The 23,874-nt window shown below is 36.0% G+C and overlaps 1 protein-coding gene across 1 annotated transcript in view; it reads right to left on the reverse strand.

The window, feature by feature from the left end:
• The window catches only part of CTNNA3 (catenin alpha 3), a 1,798,979-nt gene that overhangs the window by 1,698,565 nt on the left and 76,540 nt on the right, over nt 1-23,874 (reverse strand). The window contains exon 3 of the mRNA XM_047826392.1: nt 7,132-7,235. Within this exon, the coding sequence (XP_047682348.1) occupies nt 7,132-7,230 (99 nt within the window). The 5' untranslated portion in view covers nt 7,231-7,235. The remainder of the gene's footprint in view (nt 1-7,131; nt 7,236-23,874) is intronic.

Below are 23,874 nucleotides of genomic sequence, written 5' to 3' on the forward strand. Positions count from 1 at the left end.
GAATGCAAACTGGTGCAGGCACTCTGGAAAACAGTACAGAGGTTCCTCAAAAAATTAAAAATAGAACTACCCTATCACCCAGCAATTGCACTACTAGGTATTTATCCAAAGGATGCCAGGTGTGCTGTTTTGAAGGGGTACAATGCACCCCAGTGGTTATAGCAGCACTATCAATAGCCAAAGTAGGGGAAGAGCCCAAATATCCATCAACAGATGAATGGATAAAGAAGATGTGATATATATAAATATATATATATTATAGATAAATATAGATATCTATAGATATTTATATATAGATATATCTATATTGATATAGATATCTACATCCATTTATCAGCAACCAAAAATAATGAAATCTTGTCATTTGCAACAACATAGATGGAACTACAGTGTTTATGTTAAGCAAAATTAGAGAAAGACAAATACCATATGACTTCACTCATATGTGGAATTTAAGATACAAACCAGATGAAGATAAGGTGAAGGGAAGCAAAAATAATATAAAAACAGGGAGGGGGACAAAACATAAGAGACTCTTAAATACAGAGAACAAACAGGGTTGCCAGAGGGGTTTTGGGGGGTGGATGGGCTAAATGGGCAAGGGGCATTAAGGAAGACACTTGTTGGGATGAGCACTGGTATTATATGTAGTGGATGAATGACTGGAATCTAGTCCTGAAATCATTATTGCACTGTATGCTAACTTGGATGTAAATTTTAAAAATATAAAATAATAAAAATAAATAAAATAATAAAATAAAATAGAAAAAATAGAAAAAAATGCAATGAGATATTCAGTATGATGCTATTCTAGAAAAATGCACCTAAAATACAATTTAAGGAAAATTTTTACTTGTATTGATAGGTAATACATGATCAAAGTGACAGATACAAGAACTCTGTGCATCAACAAAAGGTCAGTTATATTAATAATTCTTTGAGTTAGAAATGCGCTGGTTTTTGATAAGAATAATCCCATTAAAATGAAAATCAAGAGTATGTCCAAATCATTTGCTGCACTAGAATTCTCCTTTATGGGATAATTTCTAAACATAGTAAATATTCTATAAATTATTAATACTTTAATTTGATTTGCATCTTGCTAAGATCTAGAAACTTTTTTCTAACTGGGATATTGGTGAACTAGTATACCAACTGCCTTTAAGAAATCAAGAAACATGTTCAAAAACATTCACAACAATCTTAAGGACCATAAAATTAGCAACTACACTTACATATAACTGAAAACTATCTAGCATATAATAAATACTAATTATTCTTTCCCTGACACATTTACTTGTAGATCATGAAGAAGTATGAATCCAAGCACCATATTTAAACCCCTGTGAAGTAATAAGCATGACCACACTTTTTAAAAGAGTTAAATTTCTTTCCAATCAAATAAAATTATTACAGGTCATTTTACCCTTTTAATTTTCTACATGGACTCATCAAGTGTTTATAGATTATTACAATAGTTTTTAAACATGCCAGGAAATACACATAAACTGTGAACAGCATACTCTTCAATGTGAATTTATTTAAAGTATTCCCTATTGACTGCCTTATCAATGTACTTGACTAAACCAAACTATTTATTGGTTTCAGTTAGAACATAAAAAGTAGTTTCTTCATAATGATACTTTCTCTATTCATAAACAATATGTCAGCAGCCTTTGTTACTAGCAAGTCTTAAGTGACCAACTCTAATGTTCTACTCTTACAGGACAAGTAAGGGTTATGTGGTTGCATTACTGCACTAGCCTTTATCACTAAATGAAGGCCATTACCCTTCTCACATCTAGTAATTGCAGAGGAACAAAATCTTAAATGACTTGTGAGAACTCATTTTATAACTTTCAAAAACCATAACAATTCTCATTACTTGCTCACTTACTTTTACATTTAGTAACTAATCCTAGGGAGACAATTTGAACTGATGACAAAAATTTATATACAAAGATGTTCAACACAACATTATTAATTAGAGTAAAAAAGCAAAAACAACCTGAATGTCCCAAAATGGGAGGCTGCTTTATTTTTTTTATGAAATTTATTGTCAAATTGGTTCCCATACAATACCCAGTGCTCATTCCAACAGGTGCCCTCCTCAATGACCATCACCCACTTTCCCCTCCCTCCCACCCCCCATCAACCCTCAGTTTGTTCTCAGTTTTTAAGAGTCTCTTATGATTTGGCTCCCTCCCTATCTTTTTTTTTCCTTCCCTTCCCCCATGGTCTCCTGTTAAGCTTCTCAGTATCCACATAAGAGTGAAAACATATGGTATCTGTCTTTCTCTGTATGACTTATTTCACTTAGCATCACACTCTCCAGTTCCATCCACGTTGCTACAAAGGGCCATATTTCATTCTTTCTCATTGCCATGTAGTACTCCATTGTGTATATAAACCACAATTTCTTTATCCATTCATCAGCTGATGGACATTTAGGCTCCTTCCATAATTTGGCTATTGTTGAAAGTGCTGCTATAAACATTGGGGTACAAGTGCCCCATGCATCAGTACTCCTGTATCTCTTGGGTAAACCCCTAGCAAGGCTATTGCTGGGTCATAGGGTAGATCTATTTTTAATTTTTTGAGGAACCTCCACACTGTTTTCCAGAGTGGCTGCACCAGTTTGCATTCCCACCAACAGTGCAAGAGGGTTCCCGTTTCTCCACATCCTCTCCAGCATCTATAGTCTCCTGATTTGTTCATTTTAGCCACTCTGACTGGCATGAGGTGGTATCTGAGTGTGGTTTTGATTTGTATTTCCCTGATGAGGAGTGACATTGAGCATCTTTTCATGTGCCTGTTGACCATCCGGATGTCTTGTTTAGAAAAGTGTCTATTCATGTCTTCTGCCCATTTCTTCACTGGATTATTTGTTTTTCAGGTGTGGAGGTTGGTGAGTTCTTTATAGATTTTGGATACTAGCCCTTTGTTTGATATGTCATTTGCAAATATCTTTTCCCATTCCATTGGTTGCCTTTTAGTTTTGTTGATTGTTTCTTTTGCAGTGCAGAAGCTTTTTATCGTCATGAGGTCCCAATAGTTCATTTTTGCTTTTAATTCCCTTGTCTTTGGAGATGTGTCAAGTAAGAAATTGCTGCGGCTGAATCAGGGAGGTTTTTTCCAAGCTTTCTCCTCTAGGGTTTTGATGGTTTTGATGGTCTCACATTCAAGTCCTTTATCCATTTTGAGTTTATTTTTTGTGAGTGGTGTAAGAAAGTGAGGCTGCTTTAAAAAACTATGGTGCAGGGATGCCTGGGTGGCTCAGTCAGTTGAGTGTCTGACTCTTGATCTTGACTCAGGTCACAATCTCACAGTTCATGAGTTCAAGCTCCACATCAGGCTCCACACCGGAAATGCAAAGCCTACTTGGAACTCACTCTCTCCCTTTTTCTTTCCCCTCCCCAGCTCATGCTCTAGCACTCTCTCTAAATATAAATAAATAAACTTAAAGAAAACTATGATGCAGCAATATAATTAAACCACAATTTTATGAAATCATGCTTACAAAGAATGGGGAAATTATCAAAATATCACTTTAAATAGGAAAGTGAAATAAAACCTTACATATATAGTATTATTTCCACCTTGTTTACATATATTCTTCATATATATGAGATATAAATTATATATAACATATATGTTCTTTAATATTATAAAACTCTAAGAATAATAAAAATCCATAATTTTAGTATATTGCAAGTAAATACAGCAAAACGTTGTTTACCTCTTGGTTGTAATAATTGAGTGATTTTTATTCTCATATTTTTGGTTTTGGTTTTGCTTTATTTTGTTTTGCTTTTCTACTTTTTTCAGTGAACTTTACCAGAAAAACAATAAATAAGCTTTTTTGTTTCTTTTTAACATGAGAGAATTCAGTAGGTGGCTAAAATAGGGATTTTAATGAAGTCTACATAGTCATCAAGTATCAATTTCACACCAGGTATCAGTGCTGTTAAGAATGCCAACGTTCATGATTAAGTTTTCATCAGTAAAGCATATGTTTTGTGTTTCCAGTAGCAGATATCTTCTATGGGTGTGCTAAGTAAAATCATGCACAGTCTATTCTGAGTTACTCCCCTCCTCACCATCTACCCCACAAAGAAGAAAAGCAGAACATTTTTAAAGTATCAGAGGTGGGGTGCCTGAGTGGCTCAGGCATTTAAGCATCAGGCTCATGTTTTTGACTCAGGTCATGATGTCACAGTTTGTGAGATCAAGCCCCACGTCCAGCTCTACGCTGACAGCATGGAGCCCACTTGGGATTCTCTCTCCCTCTCTCTCTCTGCCCCTCCCCTGCTCACTCTGTCTCTCTCCCTCTCTCTCTCTCTCTCTCCAAATAATAAAGTATCAGAGGTAAAATCAATGCAGTTTCTCACTCAAGTAACCTTTGAGTGCTTCAAAGCCCTAAAAAAGGGATGATTTAACAATCCCATTTACAATTACACCAAAAAAGAAAAAAATACTTAGGAATGAACTTAAACAAGGAGGTGAAAGACCTCTACTCCAAAAATTAGAAAACACTGATGAAAGAAATTCAAGATGACCCAAACAAATGGAAAGATATTCCATGCTCATGGACTGAATGATTCAATATTGTTAAAATGCCAATACTACCTAAAATAATCTTCAGACTTAATGTAATGGCTATCAAAACCCAACATGTTTCACAGAAGTAGAATAATCCTAAAATTTGTATAGAACCACAAAAGACCCCAAAGCCCAAGAGATCTTGAAAAAGAACAAAACTAAAGGTATCACAATCCCAGATTACAAGACACACTACAAAGCTGCAGTAGTCAAAACAGTATGGTTCTGGCACAAAAACAGACACCTAGATCAACTGAACAGAGTAGAGTCCAGTAATAAACCCACACTTATTCATGGTCAACAATAGGGAAAAGACAGTCTCTTCAACAAATGGTTCTGAGAAAACTTGACAGCTACATACAAAAGAATGAAAATAAACCACACACAAAAATAAACTCAAAATGGATGAAAGACCTAAATGTAAAGCCTAAAACCTTAAAATTCCTAAAAACAAAACAAAACAAAACAAAACAAAAAAACAAAAAACACCACAGGTAGTAATTTCTTTTACACTGTCTGTAGAAACATTTTCTAGATATGTCTCCCAGGCAAAGGAAACAAAAGCAAAATTAAACTGTTGGGACTATACCAAAATAAAAGGCTTTTGCACAGCAAAGGAAAACGTCCACAAAACAAAAAGGCAACCTAGTGAACTGGAGAAGATATTTGCAAATTATATATCCAATAAAGGGTTACTATCTAAAATGCACAAAGAGCAGCGCCTGGGTGGCTCAGTCGGTTAAGTGTCCAACTCTTGCTGTCAGCTCAGGTGATGATCCCACGGTTCGTGAGACTGATCCTTTTGCTGGGCTCTGCACTGACAGCACGGAGCCTGCTTGGGATTTTCTCTCTCCCTCTCTCTCTGCCCCTCTCCCACTCATGGACACACACGATTCCCCCCACAAAATAAATAAATAAACATTCAAAATATATAAAGAACTTCTATAACCCAACACACACTAAAAAAAAAAGCAATAATCCAATTATAAAATGAGTAGAGGACCTGAAGAGACATTTTTCCAAAGAAGACATATAGATAACAGACACTTGAAAAGATCCTCAACATCACTCATCATCAGGAAAATGCAAATTAAAACTGCAATGAGATATCACCCTACACCTGTCAGAATGGCTAAAATCAAAAACACATAAAACAAGTATTGGAGAGAACATAAAGAAAAAGGGACCCTCGTGCATTGTTGGTGGGAACAAAAACTGCAGCAACCACTGTGGAAAACAGATTGGAGGCTCCTCAAAAAATTAAAAATAGGGTCACCATATAATATAGTAATTCCACTACTGGGTATTTACACAAAAAATATAAGAACAGTAATTCAAAAATATATATATGCACTCCTATGTTTACTGTAGCATTATCTGCAATAGCCAAATTATGGAAACAGCCCAAGTGTCCATCAATGTATGAATGGATAAAGATGTGTTATATATACACTGGAATATTAGTCATCTAAAAAAGAATAAAATCTTGCCATTTTGCAACAACATGAATGGACCTAGAGGGTATAATGCTAAGTGATATATGTCAAGAAAAAAAAAAGAAAATACCATATGATTTCATGTATATGTGAAATTTAAGAAACAAATGAACAAAAAAAAAGAAAGAAAGAAAAGAAAAACAACAGCAACAACAACAACAAAAAAAATAGGCACTTGAATTCAGAGAACTGGTGTTTGCCAGAGGGGACATAGGGGAATGGGTAAAATAGATGAATAAAATTAGGAGTAAACTTATCATGATGAGTACTGAGAAATGTATAGAATTGTTGAATCATATTGTATACCTGAAACTAATAAAATACTGTATATGAATTATACTTGAATAAAAAAGAAAAAGAGATAATTTGTCTTAGAAGGTATAATGTGTGATAAGCCTAAAGAGAAGTTCCCTCCCAAATTTTGGGTTAAGGACAAAAAATTTAAGTCTATAGCATTAAGAACTTCAATAACTGCTTTAAGAACTTCAATAAATAAAATCTGGACTTACATAATAAGTCAGAGAATCATGATGTATATTATGAAAATATTATTGACTTTATGAAAGACTTTATCACAGAATTTCTTAAATAGTTGCTTTTCTCATACAGTTTAGTATTTTAAAAATAATTTCCTACTTGACAAGTGAACCACTATGTGCCTTGGGACAAGTCATTGAAAGTCTCTAGGCTCAACTTCCTCATCTATATATAAAGATGGTTTTAACATGCTGCCTACCTCACTCAGTTTTCATGACTATAAAACAAGAGTATTTATATAAAGATACTTTGAAAGCTGTATATACATATTTTTATGGCTGTTGCTTTTAAAAGAGAATCTGGAGGGGGTAACTTTCATAAATTTCTTACTATTACTAAATATATAATTTTTTATATTTTAACAGCACTTTAAAGGACAATTTGAGATGACATACTCATTCTATGAAAATCAACTCTTTTCTTGGTTCATGATCTACTTTTCCCATGTTTTTAGGTCTTCTTCAGTTACACATTGTTATTCCCATGGTCTTAATACCTGGATTATGAGAGGTTCCAGTAGCTTCTCTACAGTGAATGTTTGGACCTGCAGATCCTGAGGATCAATATTCAGCGTGATTGGTGTTTCAGCTGACATGCTGCCTGTGCACAAAAGCAAAAAAAGACACTTATTAATAAAGAAAAATACTTTCTAAAGGGGAAGCACTAATGAAAACCATAGAGTACATGAGATCTGTATTCAGCACCTCTTCCTAGTATCGGCCATAGCTCTCAGATGACCAGGGTGCCAAGTTCACCAACAGAGAAATGAGATATTCCCCATCTGTTCTCGGAGGTCATGTGGTCTAGAATTAGATCTTCCAATGAATTAATCTATATTAGTATATGTTCATGACTAAAATAATAACCCAGGGTGAGTTTACATTTGGCCAGGAGTCTTAAGGAAAAAAGAATGGCCAAATTGGTGAGACATATTTTACAGCATGCAAGTGCTTTGACTTCCATGAAATCATAGCACTGAGGCAGCCAGCACTCATATTTTGCTTGTTCTTGCTAATGATGACTCAGATGAGGAGGCAAATAGAACTTTGGAAGACATATGACACATCTCTATCTGGGGAACTGTTTGAGGGTTTGATTGGAAAAGAAAGTTGGGGGCAATTTACTTTCCTGTACAGAAAATAAACTAATTTAAATTGGCATGGTTATACATAAAAAGAGAAGAGATTGATACTTGGGCAAGACAAAATAAGAAAAAAATTATAAGCCATCTTTAAGGCATTGACATTAATCTCAGAAATCAGTGAGACACATATATATCAGAAGACCATAAATGGCATGTATCATAACATATTCAAGTCAACAAATTGGCTATAAAGACTATTACCCAAATCATTAAGCTTACAAATTGGTATCAACTTATTCATAGTCAAGTATTTACTGAAGGTCCACAGAAATAAACAGTAAGAAACATGTATCACCTGTATGTAACTTAGTCTCAAAAAAAAATTATAGTCCACAGAAACATGTGTTACTATCAGTGAAAAAACATTCCCACTTAGCTCTTACCCATTTTCTTCTATAGTTTCCTATATTTGCAGGCTAAGAAAATATTAGATTTTGCCCCCAGAAAATATCCAGATATTCCCTATGGCACTCAAGGAAACTAAAACAAAAATAATTAAGAAGTACAATAGTACTCCCCCCTTATCTACAGCTTTACTTTTTGTGGCTTCAGTTACCCACAGTCAATCATGGTCCAGTCCAGAAACAGATGATCCTCCTTCTGACATATCACCAGAAAATTAATAGAAGTTTGGTGAGCTCTTTATAGATTTTGGATACCAGCCCTTTGTCCGATACATCATTTGCAAATATCTTTTCCCATTCCGTTGGTTGCCTTTTAGTTTTGTTGGTTGTTTCCTTTGCTGTGCAGAAGCTTTTTATCTTCATAAGGTCCCAGTAATTCACTTTTGCTTTTAATTCCCTTGCCTTTGGGGATGTGTCGAGTAAGAGATTGCTACGGCTGAGGTCAGATAAAGAAATTGTGGTTTATATACACAATGGAATACTACGTGGCAATGAGAAAAAATGAAATATGGCCTTTTGTAGCAACGTGGATGGAACTGGACAGTGTGATGCTAAGTTAAATAAGCCATACAGAAAAAGACAGATACCATATGGTTTCACTCTTATGTGGATCCTGAGAAACTTAACAGGAACCCATGGGGGAGGGGGAAAAAGAAAAAAAAAAAAAGAGGTTAGAGTGGGAGAGAGCCAAAGCATAAGAGACTGTTAAAAACTGAGAACAAACTGAGGGTTGATGGGGGGTGGGAGAGAGAGGAGGGTGGGTGATGGGTATTGAGGAGGGCACCTTTTGGGATGAGCACTGGGTGTTGTATGGAAACCAATTTGACAATAAATTTCATATATTAAAAAAATAAAAAATAAAAAAAATAAACATAAAAAAAATAAATAAAAAATTAAAAAAAAGAAAAAAAGAAAAAAGAAAATGAATAGAAGCCTAACACTGCGTCACAATGCCTAGGTCATTTAACTCACTTCATCTAATCAAATAGGCTAATTTTACCATCTCACAAGAAGATGAAGACTGAGCACAATAAGATATTTTGAGGAAAAGAGATAAACTATATCGCATAACTTTTATTATACTATATTGTCATAATTTTTCTATTTTATTATTGTTATTAATCTCTTACTGTGCCTAAACTTCATCACAAGTACATATATATAGTAAAAAAAACATAGTATACACAGAGTTTGGTACCATCTAGGATTTCAGGCATCCCACTGGGGGTCTTGGAACATATTCCCCATGAATAAAAGGGGACTACTATACATTTAGTTTAGTTTATGATTTTAGATATAAAGGTAGATAATTGTTTTCTTTTTAATTGACAAATGAGCTCTATGAATGGACAATGGAAGTACAGATAACTGAGGGAAGGAAGGAAAGAAGGATGTAAGGAAGGAGGGAAAGAAGGATAGAGGGAGGAAGAAAGAAAAAAAAGAGAGGCAAATGGGAAGGAGGGAGTGATGGAGGAAGGAAGGGAGGGAAGGAAAGGGGGAGGGAGGAAGGAACAAGTACACATTTTCATGGTGTCTTTCTTATCCAGAATCAATCGTTTCAACACTCCTTTAAATCTCAGTGATTTTAGGAGAGAGGAATGTTCTTTTTCCAACACCCTTGCCTCCAACCCCCAGGGTAGGGCCCATGTCCCCCCAACTGCTTCCCCTAATAGTCTATTCCCATTCTCCTCCTAGACCTTTACAACTCCCATTGGCTTACCTCCATAAAATCAGCATCTCCTTGCTCATCAACCTCTCCCACTCTACTGGATCCTTCCCCTAGATCCATAAATGTGTTACTGTATTTATTCCAAAGATAATCATGATCTCCATGTGTATATGTAGGTGAAAAGATCAGTGCTTCTTATCAGCAATGGCCAAACTATGGAGAGAACCCAAATGTCTACCAACTGATGAATGGATAAAGAAGAGGTAGTATGTATGTATATATATTTCAGACTGTGTACACACACACACACACACACACACACACACACACATACATTTCTTACTGTTTATTTCTTTGAACCTTCAGTAAATACTTGACTGTGAACAATTTAATACTAATTTGTGGGCTTAGTGATTTGCATAATAGTCTTTATGGACAATTTGTTAATTTGAATATGTTATGATATATGCCATTATATATACATAGACATATGTATATAAAATAGAATATTACTCAGCTGTCAAAAAGAATGAAATCTTGCCATTTGCAACAACATGGATGGAGCTAGAATGTATTATGCTAAATGAAATAAGTTAGAGAAAGATAAATACCATATGATTCCACTCATGTGTAATTTAAGAAACAAAACAGATGAACATATGGGCAGGAGGAGGGGAAAAGAGGAGAGAGAGAAACAAACCACAAGAGGCTCTTAACAACAGAGAAGAAACTGAGGCTTGATGGAAGAAGGTAGGTAGGAGATGGGCTAAATGGGTGATAGGTATTAAGGAGGGCACTTGTGATGAGCATTGGGTGTTGTGGGTGGGTACTGTGATGAGCGTTGGGTAAATGTAAGTGGGTGTATGTATGTGGGTGGGTGTTTTGGGTATTGTGATAAACACTGGGTACATGATGTACGTGGTGATCACTGAATTCTACTCCTGAAACCAATATTGCACCATATGTTAACTAAAATTTAAATTTAAAAAAGAAGATCAGTGCTTCACCAAGGCCATTCCACACTGTACACCTGATACACATGCAGAGACACATACACACGAAACCATCCTGTAACTAAAAAATCATCTTCATTAACTCTTGCCTTGATTAACTCTAATTCTTAGATTAATAACATAATTTTTAATAGAAGCAAATACTATAAAAGCTAGAAGAATTACTGCACTTCAGATGCTATGCTACATGATTACACTCCATGATTCTATTACTATAAAAATGGATATTTAAAGTATTCTTGAAAATAATACCAACAGTTGTCCCCAGTGACTTAACATAGAAATTTGTACATAGTCAAGATAATGAATTTCAACTCTGCTTATAATCAAATATACTTCTAATTCTTATAATTCTTTTACATATCTTCAACAAAGTTTGATGTTAAAAACAAAGACAATTAGGCTGGAAGTCTCAAAGGAACCAATTATGACAAATCTAATAATTCCAAAAGCATTTAAGTACAAATTACATTATCCAACATTGACCATACTGCTAAAAACACTAATACATACTAATCACTTTGTGTATAGTACTGAAACATTTTCTAGTCATCAGGAAATTATAAGCAATTTGAAGTGGGAAAACAACTTATGTTTTGAGTGTCCTAGAGTTAGTCTACCCATGTTTTCAAGCAGCTATATAAAATATTACTATTCATCTACAAAAGACTACAGCTGGCCCTTGAAAAACAGGTTTGAACTATGTAGGTTCACTTATATGTGGATTTTTTTCAGTACAGCACTATAAAAGTATTTTCTCTCCCTTATAATTTTCTTAATAACATCTTCTTTTCTCTGGCTTACTTTATTGTAAGAACAGAATATACTATATATATACATATAATACAAACGTGTTAATTGACTGTGTATGTTATTGGTAAGACTTCCCATCAACAGTAGGCTATTTGGGGGCAAAGTTATATGCTGAGGGTGCCTGGGTGGCTCAGTCAGTTAAACATCTGACTTTTGGTTTCAGCTCAGGTCATGATCTTATGGTATGTGAGTTCAAGCCCCACATTGGGCTGCACGCTGACAGTGCAGAGCCTGCTTGGGATTATTTCTCTCCCTCTCTCTCTGTGCCCTTCCTGTTCTCTCTCTCTCTCTCTCTCTCTCTCTCTCTCAAAATAGATAAACTTAAATTTTTAAAAAAAAAAAATACCCTCATTCGGGGCACCTGGGTGACTCAGTCCATTGAGCTTCCAACTTTGGCTCAGGTCATGATCTCACAGTCTGTGAGTTCGAGCCCCACATCGGGTTTGTGCTGACAGCTCAGAGCCTGGAGCCTGCTTCCGATTCTGTGTCTCCCTCTCTCTCTGACCCTCCCCCATTCATGCTTTGTCTCTCTCTGTCTCAAAAATAAATAAACATTACTTTTTTTTTAAATACCCTCATTAAAAAAAAAAAAAGTTATACACTGATATTCAGCTGTGCAGGGACACGGAGTGTCAGTGCCCTGAAACCTTGCATTGTTCAAGGATCAACTGTACTATAAATGTTGAGAATTTTATCTAAAACCCACATATAGACCTTTATGTGATTTAGGCCTTTAGTGTTTCTCTCTCCTTTTCACTGGTTTTATTTCCTTTCTAAAAGTAGAAACACAATCTCTTTACTCAGCTATTTATCTGAAATACAGAAATCATGTTTCAATAAAGGCTCCATCACTATTGTCAAATGGTTTATTTCAAATGCATTTCTAGCACTGAAATGTTTTGTTTTGGTTTGTCTTGGTTTTGGTTTGGGGTTTGGTTTTTTCCCATCATTCCACCTATCATTCTGATTCCCTCTAACAGAGGCAAATCTAAATTGGCAAATAGGATATTCCTATGGTGACCTTTCTGCATGGCCCAGAACCAATACATAGGCAATAAAATATGTCCTTCAGTCTCCATAACCATAGGGTTCCATCAAATGAGTGCTCACAAAAGAGTTCATTTATTACCCCTCTCGTGACAGGTACTATCCCACATATAAAACAAGTCAAGATTAATGACATTGCTTTGTTCTTTTATATCAGGGACAAAAAGTAAAGGAGTGTTGTGAACTCAAATAAGATCTAAGTGGACTTTCACATATCCTTTCACTACAGATTTCACAACTGATTTTCAAAGCTACACTGAGCATCAGAAATTGGAGCAAGGAAAATAAAAAATTAAGAATAAAAATTATCCATATCATATATAATCCTGCTAAAAGAATGCTTCAGCAAAGAGATAAAAGACAAACCTAATTCAGCCAAAGTATCTTCTAAAACTGTGATTATGTCTTTAATACACATGAATTAAAGAAAGTTGTTGAGAAGTTCATTTTTTCATGCAAAATTATAGAATAATAAACCAACAAGTCCTTGAAGAACCTTAGCTACCTATAATTATTCTTCTTTGAATAAATGCTGTTTCTTATAAAAATCTTTTTGATCTTTTGTATCTGTCCTGTTCAATAATCCTGATTGATTGGAGATCAGGGCAATAATAGGCAGAAAACTGCAGAACTTTGCAAATGAAGTCAAAGCAAGGTCAAAGTCTGACAAATTGTTACCAACTTCTTAGAGCAATACCACAATGTGAATCAAAACAAAAATCCTACCAGGTGGTGGGCATTATAATCTGAGACATTTGCATTTTATAATCCATAAAATCTTAAAAGTTAGAGAGTACTTCCCAAAGAATTCAAGAATAACTCCTACAACATCCTTCATTTCAACAATGTACTGAACTTAGATGAACAGAAACTCTGAGACATTCACTATACTTAGATTCTGGTGATTACTTTTAAAAAGTTCTTCCTTCTGTTGAATTGAAATCTGCCACTTTTTTACTTCTCTCCAAAAGAGACCGTTTTATAAAGTGGAAAGGTAAAGGTTTGTAGACAAAAAGACTAGATGAAACTCCCGGTTTTCAGAATCAAAGGTAAGAAAACAACTTGACAGCAGTAATAGATGTCTCCAGGGAGGGTCCTTAAGGTGGAGCAAATGCACCCATATGTGGACCCTTCCCTTCTCCCCACACTGTCTTATCCACATGCCTCAATTCCCTTTATTCCATTTTATTCCCTGCTTGAAATGGAACTTATATCAATTCTAAATTCATTTAGTTTAACAAGCATTTCATTTCTAAATGCTGCTAACTCAGAGGTCATGGAGTGCACATATTCAAGCACACATTAATATGAACTAGCTCATTCCTCTCCATCTAATACCCATATGTGTCACTACTGTAACACACACCACATTGTATTCCAGTCATATCCCGACAACAGAGGAATTTTAGATCAGAGAGATGCAGAGGGAGGTCAGTGGAAAATGACCCATTTACAAAATTTGCCTTGGGGTGGCCATTCCTTCATAAACATTAAAGAGAAAAGTTTCCACATACTTCTCCCTACTTTAACACATGATCTCCTATCTCCAAATTCTGAAGCTCAGGCTCCTCTTAGTAAAGCTGTAATCCTTCTACATGAATTATCATGTTCTTATGGGATAGCTTGGAAATCTAATCATCTATAATATGGTTCCTACAGAAAAGGCTCTAACACCAAATACTCAATTTTTAAAAATAAACTCTGTAACAGTTTGTAAGGTAACAGCTTATTCTCCTTTAAGATTATTAAATTCCATAACAGAGTCATCATACTTATCTAATTAATCTCATTTTGTACTCACTTTTCAGCTAAACTGTTCAATTACTTTTCACAAGGATTACTGCAAACCCTAGTCTCCCCATCATATATTTGGACAATTAATTTTTACTTGCCCCTAAATGCAGAGTTTTATTTTGTCCTCCTAGAATTTCATCCTGCAAAATCTGGACTTTTGCTCTCACCAGTCAAAAATTGATTATTAGACAATCCAACATGTTAATACTTCCTCCCAGATTTCTACTTATTCCATTAATTGAATATGACTATAGTCTCCAGTTAAATCAATGAACAAGTGAGAGCCAGGCATGGAAAATGATTTTGATACCACTAGAAATCTCTTTCCACATATGACAATCAAGTAAAAAACACTGTAGATAGGATCTTTTCAACCAATTATTAATCACTTCTGTGTGAAATAATCCACTTTTTCATTTTGTCAACAAAATATATGAAGATTTTTTTAATTCTTTACTAAAATGAAGACAATTTTACTTTCCTATTTAAGAATTCAATTTAAGGGTGACTGGATGACTCAGTTAAGTGTCTGACTTTGGCTCAGATCATGATCTCATGGTTTGTGAGTCTAAGCCCTGCACCAGGCTCACTATTGACAGTGCAGAACCCTCTCCAGATCCTCTGTCCCCCTCTCCTTCTGCCCACCCCCCACACTCTCCCTCTCTCAAAAATTAATAAACATGAAAAAAATAATTCAATTTTAAAAATCTAGTTTGACATTACTCACTCTTGGAGAATCCATGCTGAATGCTACTAATTACTGCCATTTATTTACATTTTAATTCTTCAGTTTTCCTACAGTTTGGTGCCTAGATGTCTAGTCTAATTTTAAAGGCTACCTTTTTACCTCTTTTGAAAATAAGGATATTTTGCCTTCTACTGCTTTCTGACAGGTCTATTATTTCTTAGTGACTCCCAAGTTCTGTGATCACATTAGCAGATCATTTTAGAATTAAGGGATATACTTTTTCAGAATATATATAATTCAACTAATTTGAAACTATTTATTATTTTGAGATACAGAGACAGAGTGTGAGCAGGGGAGGGGCAGAGAGAGAGGGAGACACAATCTGAAGCAGCTCCCGGCTCTGAGCTGTCAGCACAGAGGCCCATGCAGGGCTCGAACTCACGAAACACAAGATCATGACCTAAGCCAAAGTCAGATGCTTAACCAACTGAGCCACCCAGGCACTCCATCTGTTAATCTCACATCACCAGACTCATGCAGAGGACATATCACTTCCTTATCCTTTTTAGTTCTCTTTCTCTCAGTCTATAACTTTGGAAGTCCCTTTTTGTTTCCTTCAGTATTCCTTCCAACCGTAACACAAATGAGATGGGCATCAGCCTTCCCCACAGTCTTTTCCTAGTTTCAGCCATTCTCTTTTATTTATCGTAATATCTCCCTCCACCCATCTTTGATCCATGTTCTTTTCAAATTTGTGCTCCCTACACAGAAACACTGAGATTTGGGTCCACTGATGTTATTGTTAAATGACCATTTATAAAGCACTTACATTTATCAGTCACTATCCTAGATTCTGGTGTAAGAAAAAGTAGTAAAGCTAAGGCCCAGCTAGCCATCCATCTTCTTTCTTCATTTTTAATTCATCAAGTTTCTCTTATGCTCATATACAACCCCTTAAAATCATACGTATCATTAATCTAACTTTCTGAAATTTGCTTCTCTTAAAATCTAGGACACGTGTGTAACTGTGTCTAACAATGTCTTGTTTACAATTGTCACCTCTACAACAAAACAGTCACTCTTTCCCAAACCAGTACCCAAAACAAGAGCTGCCCCACTCCTGATCCTCATGCTTTGGAAGAGTCCCTAGGACCAAGGTAATATGGCCACCCAGAGCCCACAGCTACCTTTCCTGACATGCTTAGGGTATCCACTACCCCACCTCTCTGTTTAAGCAGCCCATGCCTACTTCCAGGGCATATGTCAGCCTCTTCCTGCAATCCATCCTACCAAAAATAAATGACTCAATGTTCATCCCTACACTTGAAAGGTGGCTGAGAGGCTGCTTTTTACTAATGCATATTGATGTAGTTTGTATATGCAGGCAGGATTGTCCACTTGCATGTGCTTGAGGCCTCTCAAATGCAAATCAGAGCCAAAAGCCAAAAGAGAAGGGGGCCAACCATATATCAGGAGCAGGAGTGAGCTACCCATCCACCACCTAATTCTAACAAGAAACTTCAAGGAATCCAAGAATTCTAAATCCAAATCTTGTCTTCCAGGTCATTTTGAAAGTATATTTCTCAAGGTAGAAAGACAGGAGGAAAGAACCTACTAGAACAGCTTGTTAGCTTGACTTATAACTTTTACATATACAAGTATGATATACAGACCCCCATTTACACCTTCACTCTGCTCTCTACAAATGTTAAAAACAGACCTGCCCAAACTTTCTAGCATTCCCTATCACTAAGTTCCTCCTTATTAGTCAAATTTGTTCCTTTCATTGTTTCTTCAATCTTCTAAGATGTAGTTGACCCAGAGGTAGAGTAAAAATTCAGTTGTTCCACTTTTAAGAGAAGACTAGTTGATGTTTCTCAAAATGTATCATCTCACTATGTTACTATAACAGTTTTTTAATCTTCAGCAGGAAAATTTTGACACAATAAGCTTTTGCAACAATACCACTTCCCTTTTCTTCTCTTTTTTCCCCCTCATCCAAATGTTCCATTATTAAGTTTATGGGTTTTCATGCAAGAATATATATTCACTATATGTGTATTTCTCTACTCCCTTCATTAAAATTATTTGTGAACATCCAACATTACATTTGTGAGAAAATAAATAAAATTATACTCAAAAAACACAATAAAAACATTTAATTCATTATTTATTGCTATCTATGATATTATATTTAATTTGTGTTTTTCTAGGCATCTATATTTTTTTTAATTTTTTTAATGTTTATTTTTGAGAGAGGGAGAGAGACACAGAGTGTGAGCAGGGGAGGGTGAGAGAGAGAAGGAGACACAGAATCTGAAGCAGGTTCCAGGCTCTGAGCTGTCAGCACAGAGCCCGACGTGGGGCTCAAACTCACAAACTGTGAGATCATGACTTGAGCCAGAGTCAGCTGCTTAACCAACTGAGCCACCCAGGCACCCCTATTATTATTTATTAATGACTGACCTTTTCCTATGCTATTTTTCTCTGGATAATTACAATGCATAGTATCTATTCACATCGTTTTCTATGCCCTAACTATTGTCATAACTCAAACACACACACGCGCATACACACACAAACACCTTTGATGGTTTTATCTGGGAATAAGTTTCTTTTCCTCAAGTTTAAAGTGTTTGATAATGTCAACAAGTATCCTACCAAAAGTATCTTTGGACTTAATGTGATTTAATTCTGTAAAACTCTATTTAGTGAACTATAAAGGAGAAATTTTTTAGTAGGTGCCAATTGCAACCATCATCACAAATGTTAATCTTATCTAATACTCTATACTTCCAAAATATCAGAAAAAAATGGTGAGCAACTAGTGAAAGGTTTGCTACTCCTGAAATAATGTCATAAAAGAGAACATTTATTTTGTCATTAAAAATTTATCTTCAGTGCATAGCAAACCTTTGTAAGCCTCCATCTCCCTTATCAGCACCTCCCCTTTCAAAAGGGTTAGCATAACATAGTTGGAAATAATGTGAAGGATTGGAACCAAATGCTAAGTGACCCCCCCAAAAAATCTAAATCAAAATAAACAGGTTTAAGTAAAAAAAGGAAAGGGGACATGAGGAATTTGGTGCACAATACTATTACAGTTAGTTTTATACAACAATCTTGGCTACAGTAAAACAGTCTCTATACATATCTGTTTTCCAACCCCACCTCCCTCCCCACCCCTATCCCACCTCCATGGTTCCAATGCCATCATTTCTGGATTGTTTAACCCACCAAGAAAGAAATACACACATCTTTTACTCACTTGGTAAAGAAAGGGATCTCAGGTTTATCACAGAGTCAATAAAATAAAGCAACTGCCTAATATATATAATGGAGAAATAGCTGGGTATCTGTCTTTTCAGGTGTTCTTCCTACATATTACAAATACCTTCCATGCATTTATTTGTACATCAATAATCAGTGTAAGCTCTTCTACCTAGCCTTTTCATCAGCTAAAAAGCAATGGTGTGAGATCAGAAGCACACCTAGACTATAGGCCATCATTCATTTATTCATTAAACTTATATTTATTGAGTTTCCACTTTACACCAGTCAGAGGGTAGGGGGAGACCATAAACAATAAATATTTTAAAAATATATGAAAATTGTTAGTACATTATAAAATGACATAAGCTATGGAAAAAAAAAAGACTAAGTTCTACTTTGTAAGTAAGTAAGCAGGATTCGGTGGGAGAGACACTGGGAGTAGACTGCAATATTCAAATAAGATAAAGATTAGTTCCATTGAGAAGAACATTTGAACAGTTGAAATAATGAGGAAATTAGCCAAGCAGATACCTGGAAGCAGAGCATTCCAGGCAGAGGTAACAGAGCAAAAAGTTTGAGACAGGAGAGTGTTGGTATGTTTGCAGAACATCACGGAAGTCAGTGTAAGTGGGATAGAATGAGCTACAAAGAGCATAGTAAGAGAGATCAGAAAGGTAATGGAGTTGAAGGCATGTGGCTGAAGATCATGTTGAGCCACCTGGAAAATATGGCAGGGGTCTGAGCATTAAAGAAACGTGATCTGGTTTATATTTTGGAAGGATCACTCTAACCAATAAAATGAAGTATGGAGGACAAGAGCAGAAGCAGGGACACTGTTGGGAGGCTCCTGCTTACTAGTGACTTTAGACAAGTTACTGAACCTCCCTAAATATCACTTTCCTCATCTGTAAAATGAGAATAATGAGAGTACCATCCTCAAAGGGATCTTGAAGATTAAATAAGAAAATTCACATAAAAGCCATAACTTAGCCAATATCTCTGACACCTAACAAGGGCTCAACAAATATTAGTTGTCATTATTATCCCCTTTCCAGTAGGATAGCAGAATCTACTTATCTACTTTTAGGATAACCAATCTCTTTCACCTATAGAGAGCTTTAATTATTATTCAAGAATGCTTTCACTCTTTGTTCCCTTAACAAAAGAGTTTAAAATAAAGCTTTCCTCTGATGCCTCATTTTATTGTATCTTTTGACTTCTAACTCTATGGCATATTTCCTACATGCGCACTAATCAGAAAAGCAACGTGCCTAAACAGTCTTTTAAAAAAGATCCTGGGACACCCTGGTAGCTCAGATGGTTAAGCATCAGACTCTTGATTTTGGCCCAGGTCATGATCTCATGGTTGGTGAGATCAAGCCCTGAGTTGGGCTCCGTGCTGTCAGCATGAAAACTTTTTGGATTCTTGCTCTCTCCTTCTCTTTCTGCCCCTCTGCTGCACTCATTCATGGTCTCTTTCTTTCTCTTTCTTTCTCTCTCTCTCAAAATAAATAAATAAATAAACATTCTTTAAAACTACTTTTCTCTGGAACTCTGGCTATGTATCTAACCCTATTTAACTATTTCTCATCCCACATGCTAAGTAAGTACTCTCTCTATAAAACATAAAAGACTTTCTCCTCTTGCTTCAAAACACCACTTTCTACCCTTCTGGCATTCTTTCCCAATAACTTCTGTTGGCTTATCACTACCTGCTGTTAAGGAGGGGTGTTACCCTAGGTTCAACCCCTAACATCCCATTCATTGCTCATCTCACACTGTTCTCTCTGGGTAATCTCATCCTAGTTTCAGTTCTACTTAGAACCTGAGAATCTAAAGTCAAATCTGTCACCTGAGCTTCAGAGCTCCCAAATTCATTGACCACTGGGCCATTTCACAGGCACCTCAAAACTGAACTCATGATTTTTCCCCTAAATCTGTTGCCACCATCTTTAGTTCTGATCTAGATTACCACAGCTGGGCACCCAACCCAGCACCATGAATATCATCCTAGAATATTTTCTTTCACTCTGCCCTCCACATCAGATTGGTGAGACAGTCATATTGCTTCTATCCCCTCAACTTCTCTCATATTGTCCATTCCCTCTCCATTCCCATTATTTCGTCCTTTGTTGAGACCCTCATTAGACTCATTTAGATTTTGTAATAATACCCTAACTGGTCTCCCTTCTTCTAGTTTTTCACAATCTCCAATTCATCCTTCAAACTATTCCCAAAGTGATTTCTCTAATATAAAATAAGATAATGCTGGAGCATCTGGCTGGCTCAGTTGGAGGAGCATGAATCTCCTGATCTTGGGGTGCTGGGTTTGAGCCCCACATCCCCACATGGGAAGTAGAGATTACTTCAAATAAATTTAAAACTTCTAAAAAAATCTTAAAAATAAGATAATGTTGCACTAATCCCCCCTTGAAACCCTCAATGATGCTCCATTTTGAACAATAAATTTCAGGTTCCACTGAATGACTCGAGACAATTTGGTCTGTCCTATGTCTCTAGCTTTCTCCCTCCCTTTGGCCCACCTCCTCCTTGTTCTCCATCCATGGTAAAGAATTTGAAGTTCTCTGAATAGATCATACTGTTTCATGTCCCTAAACTTTTACTCACTGTTCTTCCTCTGCCTAGAGTGCTCCTCCCCAACAGCCACTCGACAAACACTTGCTCATCATTCCAACTTCAACTCCAACAATCCTCTTTACATCTTCACACACATGCACACACTCATAAAAGAAGGAAGCAATGCTTCCTTATCTCTGTACCTTACACAGATCTCTAAGAGAATCATCATCATTCTACCATCTCCTAGGATTTCTCATACTATATGGTAGAATAAATGCATGTTTATGTCACTTTCTTGCATCAAAACTAATAAAAGACAAAAAAGATTAAAGTTAGAGGCACTATACTCAAGGAAACTTATAATTACCCCAAATTACAAATATAGAAATACAGGGGCACATGGGCGGCTCAGTCAGTTAAACGTTGGACCTTGGCTCAGGTCATGATCTCATGGTTCGTGGGTTCTAGCCCCACACTGGGCTCTGTGCTGACAGCTCGGAGCCTGGAGCCTGGAACCTGCTTCGCATTCTGTGTCTCCCTCTCTCTCTCTGCCCTTCCCCCACTCATGCTTGCTCTCTCTCTCTCTCTCAAAAATAAATAGTCAAAAAAATCTTTTTAACAAATAAATACAGTTAAATCTTGACCAAATTAAAAAAAAAGGAGGGTGAAAGCCTGTACACATCTCAGTGGTAAATAACATTCTTTTTTTTTTTTTGTAGATTTTATCTTTAAGTAATCTCTACACCTAACATGGGACTCAAACTCACAATCCAGAAATCAAGAGTCACATGTCTACTGACTGAGCCTGCCAGGCACCCTGTTAAATAATTTTCCCTAAAAGGGCCACAACCCTAGAATTCCTGTCTGCACATCCTTTGATGAGAGTATTAAGATGTAAGGCATGGATAGATACAGGATCAAAAAGGGATATCCCCTGTAAAGACCCAGTTTGAGACTATAGAAACACAGGAATGGTAGGGCAGGATTCGCATGATGACAAGCCATTGCTCTTTTCTTTTTCTTTTTTTTAATTTACATCCAAGTTAGTTAGCATACAGTGCAATAATGATTTCAGGAATAGAATCCAGTCATTCATCCCCTATGTGTAACACCCACTGCTCATCCCAACAAGTGTCCTCCTTAATGCCCCTTCCCCATTTAGCCCATCCCTCCCATCCAAAACCCTTCCAGAAACCATCAGTTTGTTCTCTGTATTTAAGAGTCTCTTATGTTTTGTCTCCTTCCCTGTTTTTATATTATTTTTGCTTCCCTTCCCTTATATTCATCTGTTTTGTATCTTAAATTCCACATATGAGTGAAATCATATCATATTTGTCTTTCTCTCATTGACTAATTTCACTTAGCATAATACACTCTAGTTCCATCCATGTAGTTGCAAATGGCAAGATTTCATCCTTTTTGATTGTTGAGTCAGACTCCATTGCGCATATATATATATATATATATATATATACACACACCACATCTTCTTTATCCATTCATCAGTCAATGGACATTTGGATTCTTTCCATTCTTTGGCTATTATAGATAGTGCTGGTATAAACATTGGAATGACATGTAATTTCTAACTGTCCATGATTAAGCCCACCTCTCCAAGCGAACTACTAGAGACTAAGTAGAGTGGAAGAAAGAAGCAGAACCACCAGTTCACAATGCTGATAGCCAGCGACTTAAAGTACTTTGCCATGAAGCATATTGAGTTTTGGAGCACCAAACAGTAAAAGAAAACTTTTCCTTGAAAGCAAAGGAAATAACTTTCATGAGAAACTATTCAATATCACAAATAGATTAAAAATTGCTGATTATTGGGGCGCCTGGGTGGCTCAGTCAGTTAAGTGTCCGACTTCAGCTCAGGTAATGATCTCGCAGTTCATGAGTTCGGGCCCCGCATGTGGCTCTGTGCTGACAGCTCAGAGCCTGGAACCTGCTTTGGATTCTGTGTCTCCCTCTGTCTCCGCCCCTCCCCAACTCTGCTCTGTCTCTCCCTGCCTCTCAAAAATAAAGAAAACTAATAAAAAAAAATTGCTGATTATTATCTCAACTTACACTCTGCCTTATTCTTCAGTAAATGACTAGTGGTATACAAAGATCAGTAATGGAAACTCTACATAAAAAGTACAAAATAAAAAACAAAGAGAAAAGGAGAGGAACCAAAAACTTTATGAATAAGAATTAACAAAGGAAACAGAGGAAGAGGTCACTGAAATAGTTATATGTGGACTCAAACACACACACACACACACACACATACAAATAATATGTTCTCTCTTTTAAAAAAATTGAAAGAAAAGTTACAAGATTCAAAAAACAGATAAAACATAAGGGAATGAAAAACAAGATAAAAGAACTCAAGAAACAAACACAAGCAAAAAAAAAACATTACAGAGATAAAAGTAACAGAAGCATCCAATATACATGAACTGAGAGGACATTTTGGAAACATGGTGGAAAACTAGCAAAATCACATATCTAAAAAGATGGAAAATCCCAAACACTCTTCTTTCCTCATCTCTCATAACGAGGGATCAATAGATAGATATTAGTTACAGTTGAGTGAAATTTAAAATAATTTCTGATTCAAGGAAAAATATGCAACTAGGCCTTAAGCATATAAGAAGCTGCCCAATCATTGAAAGTGAGGGGATACAGAAACATTTACCATCCAATGGATATCAAAAGAAAGCCAGGGCAGCACTAATTTATGAGAAAAAAATAGACTTTAAAACAAAAACTGTAACAAGAGACAAAAAAAGAAAGGACACTATATAATAATAAAGGGGACAACCCAACAAG

This window comes from Prionailurus viverrinus, chromosome D2, assembly GCF_022837055.1.
Source record: "Prionailurus viverrinus isolate Anna chromosome D2, UM_Priviv_1.0, whole genome shotgun sequence".
Lineage (NCBI taxonomy): Eukaryota > Metazoa > Chordata > Mammalia > Carnivora > Felidae > Prionailurus > Prionailurus viverrinus.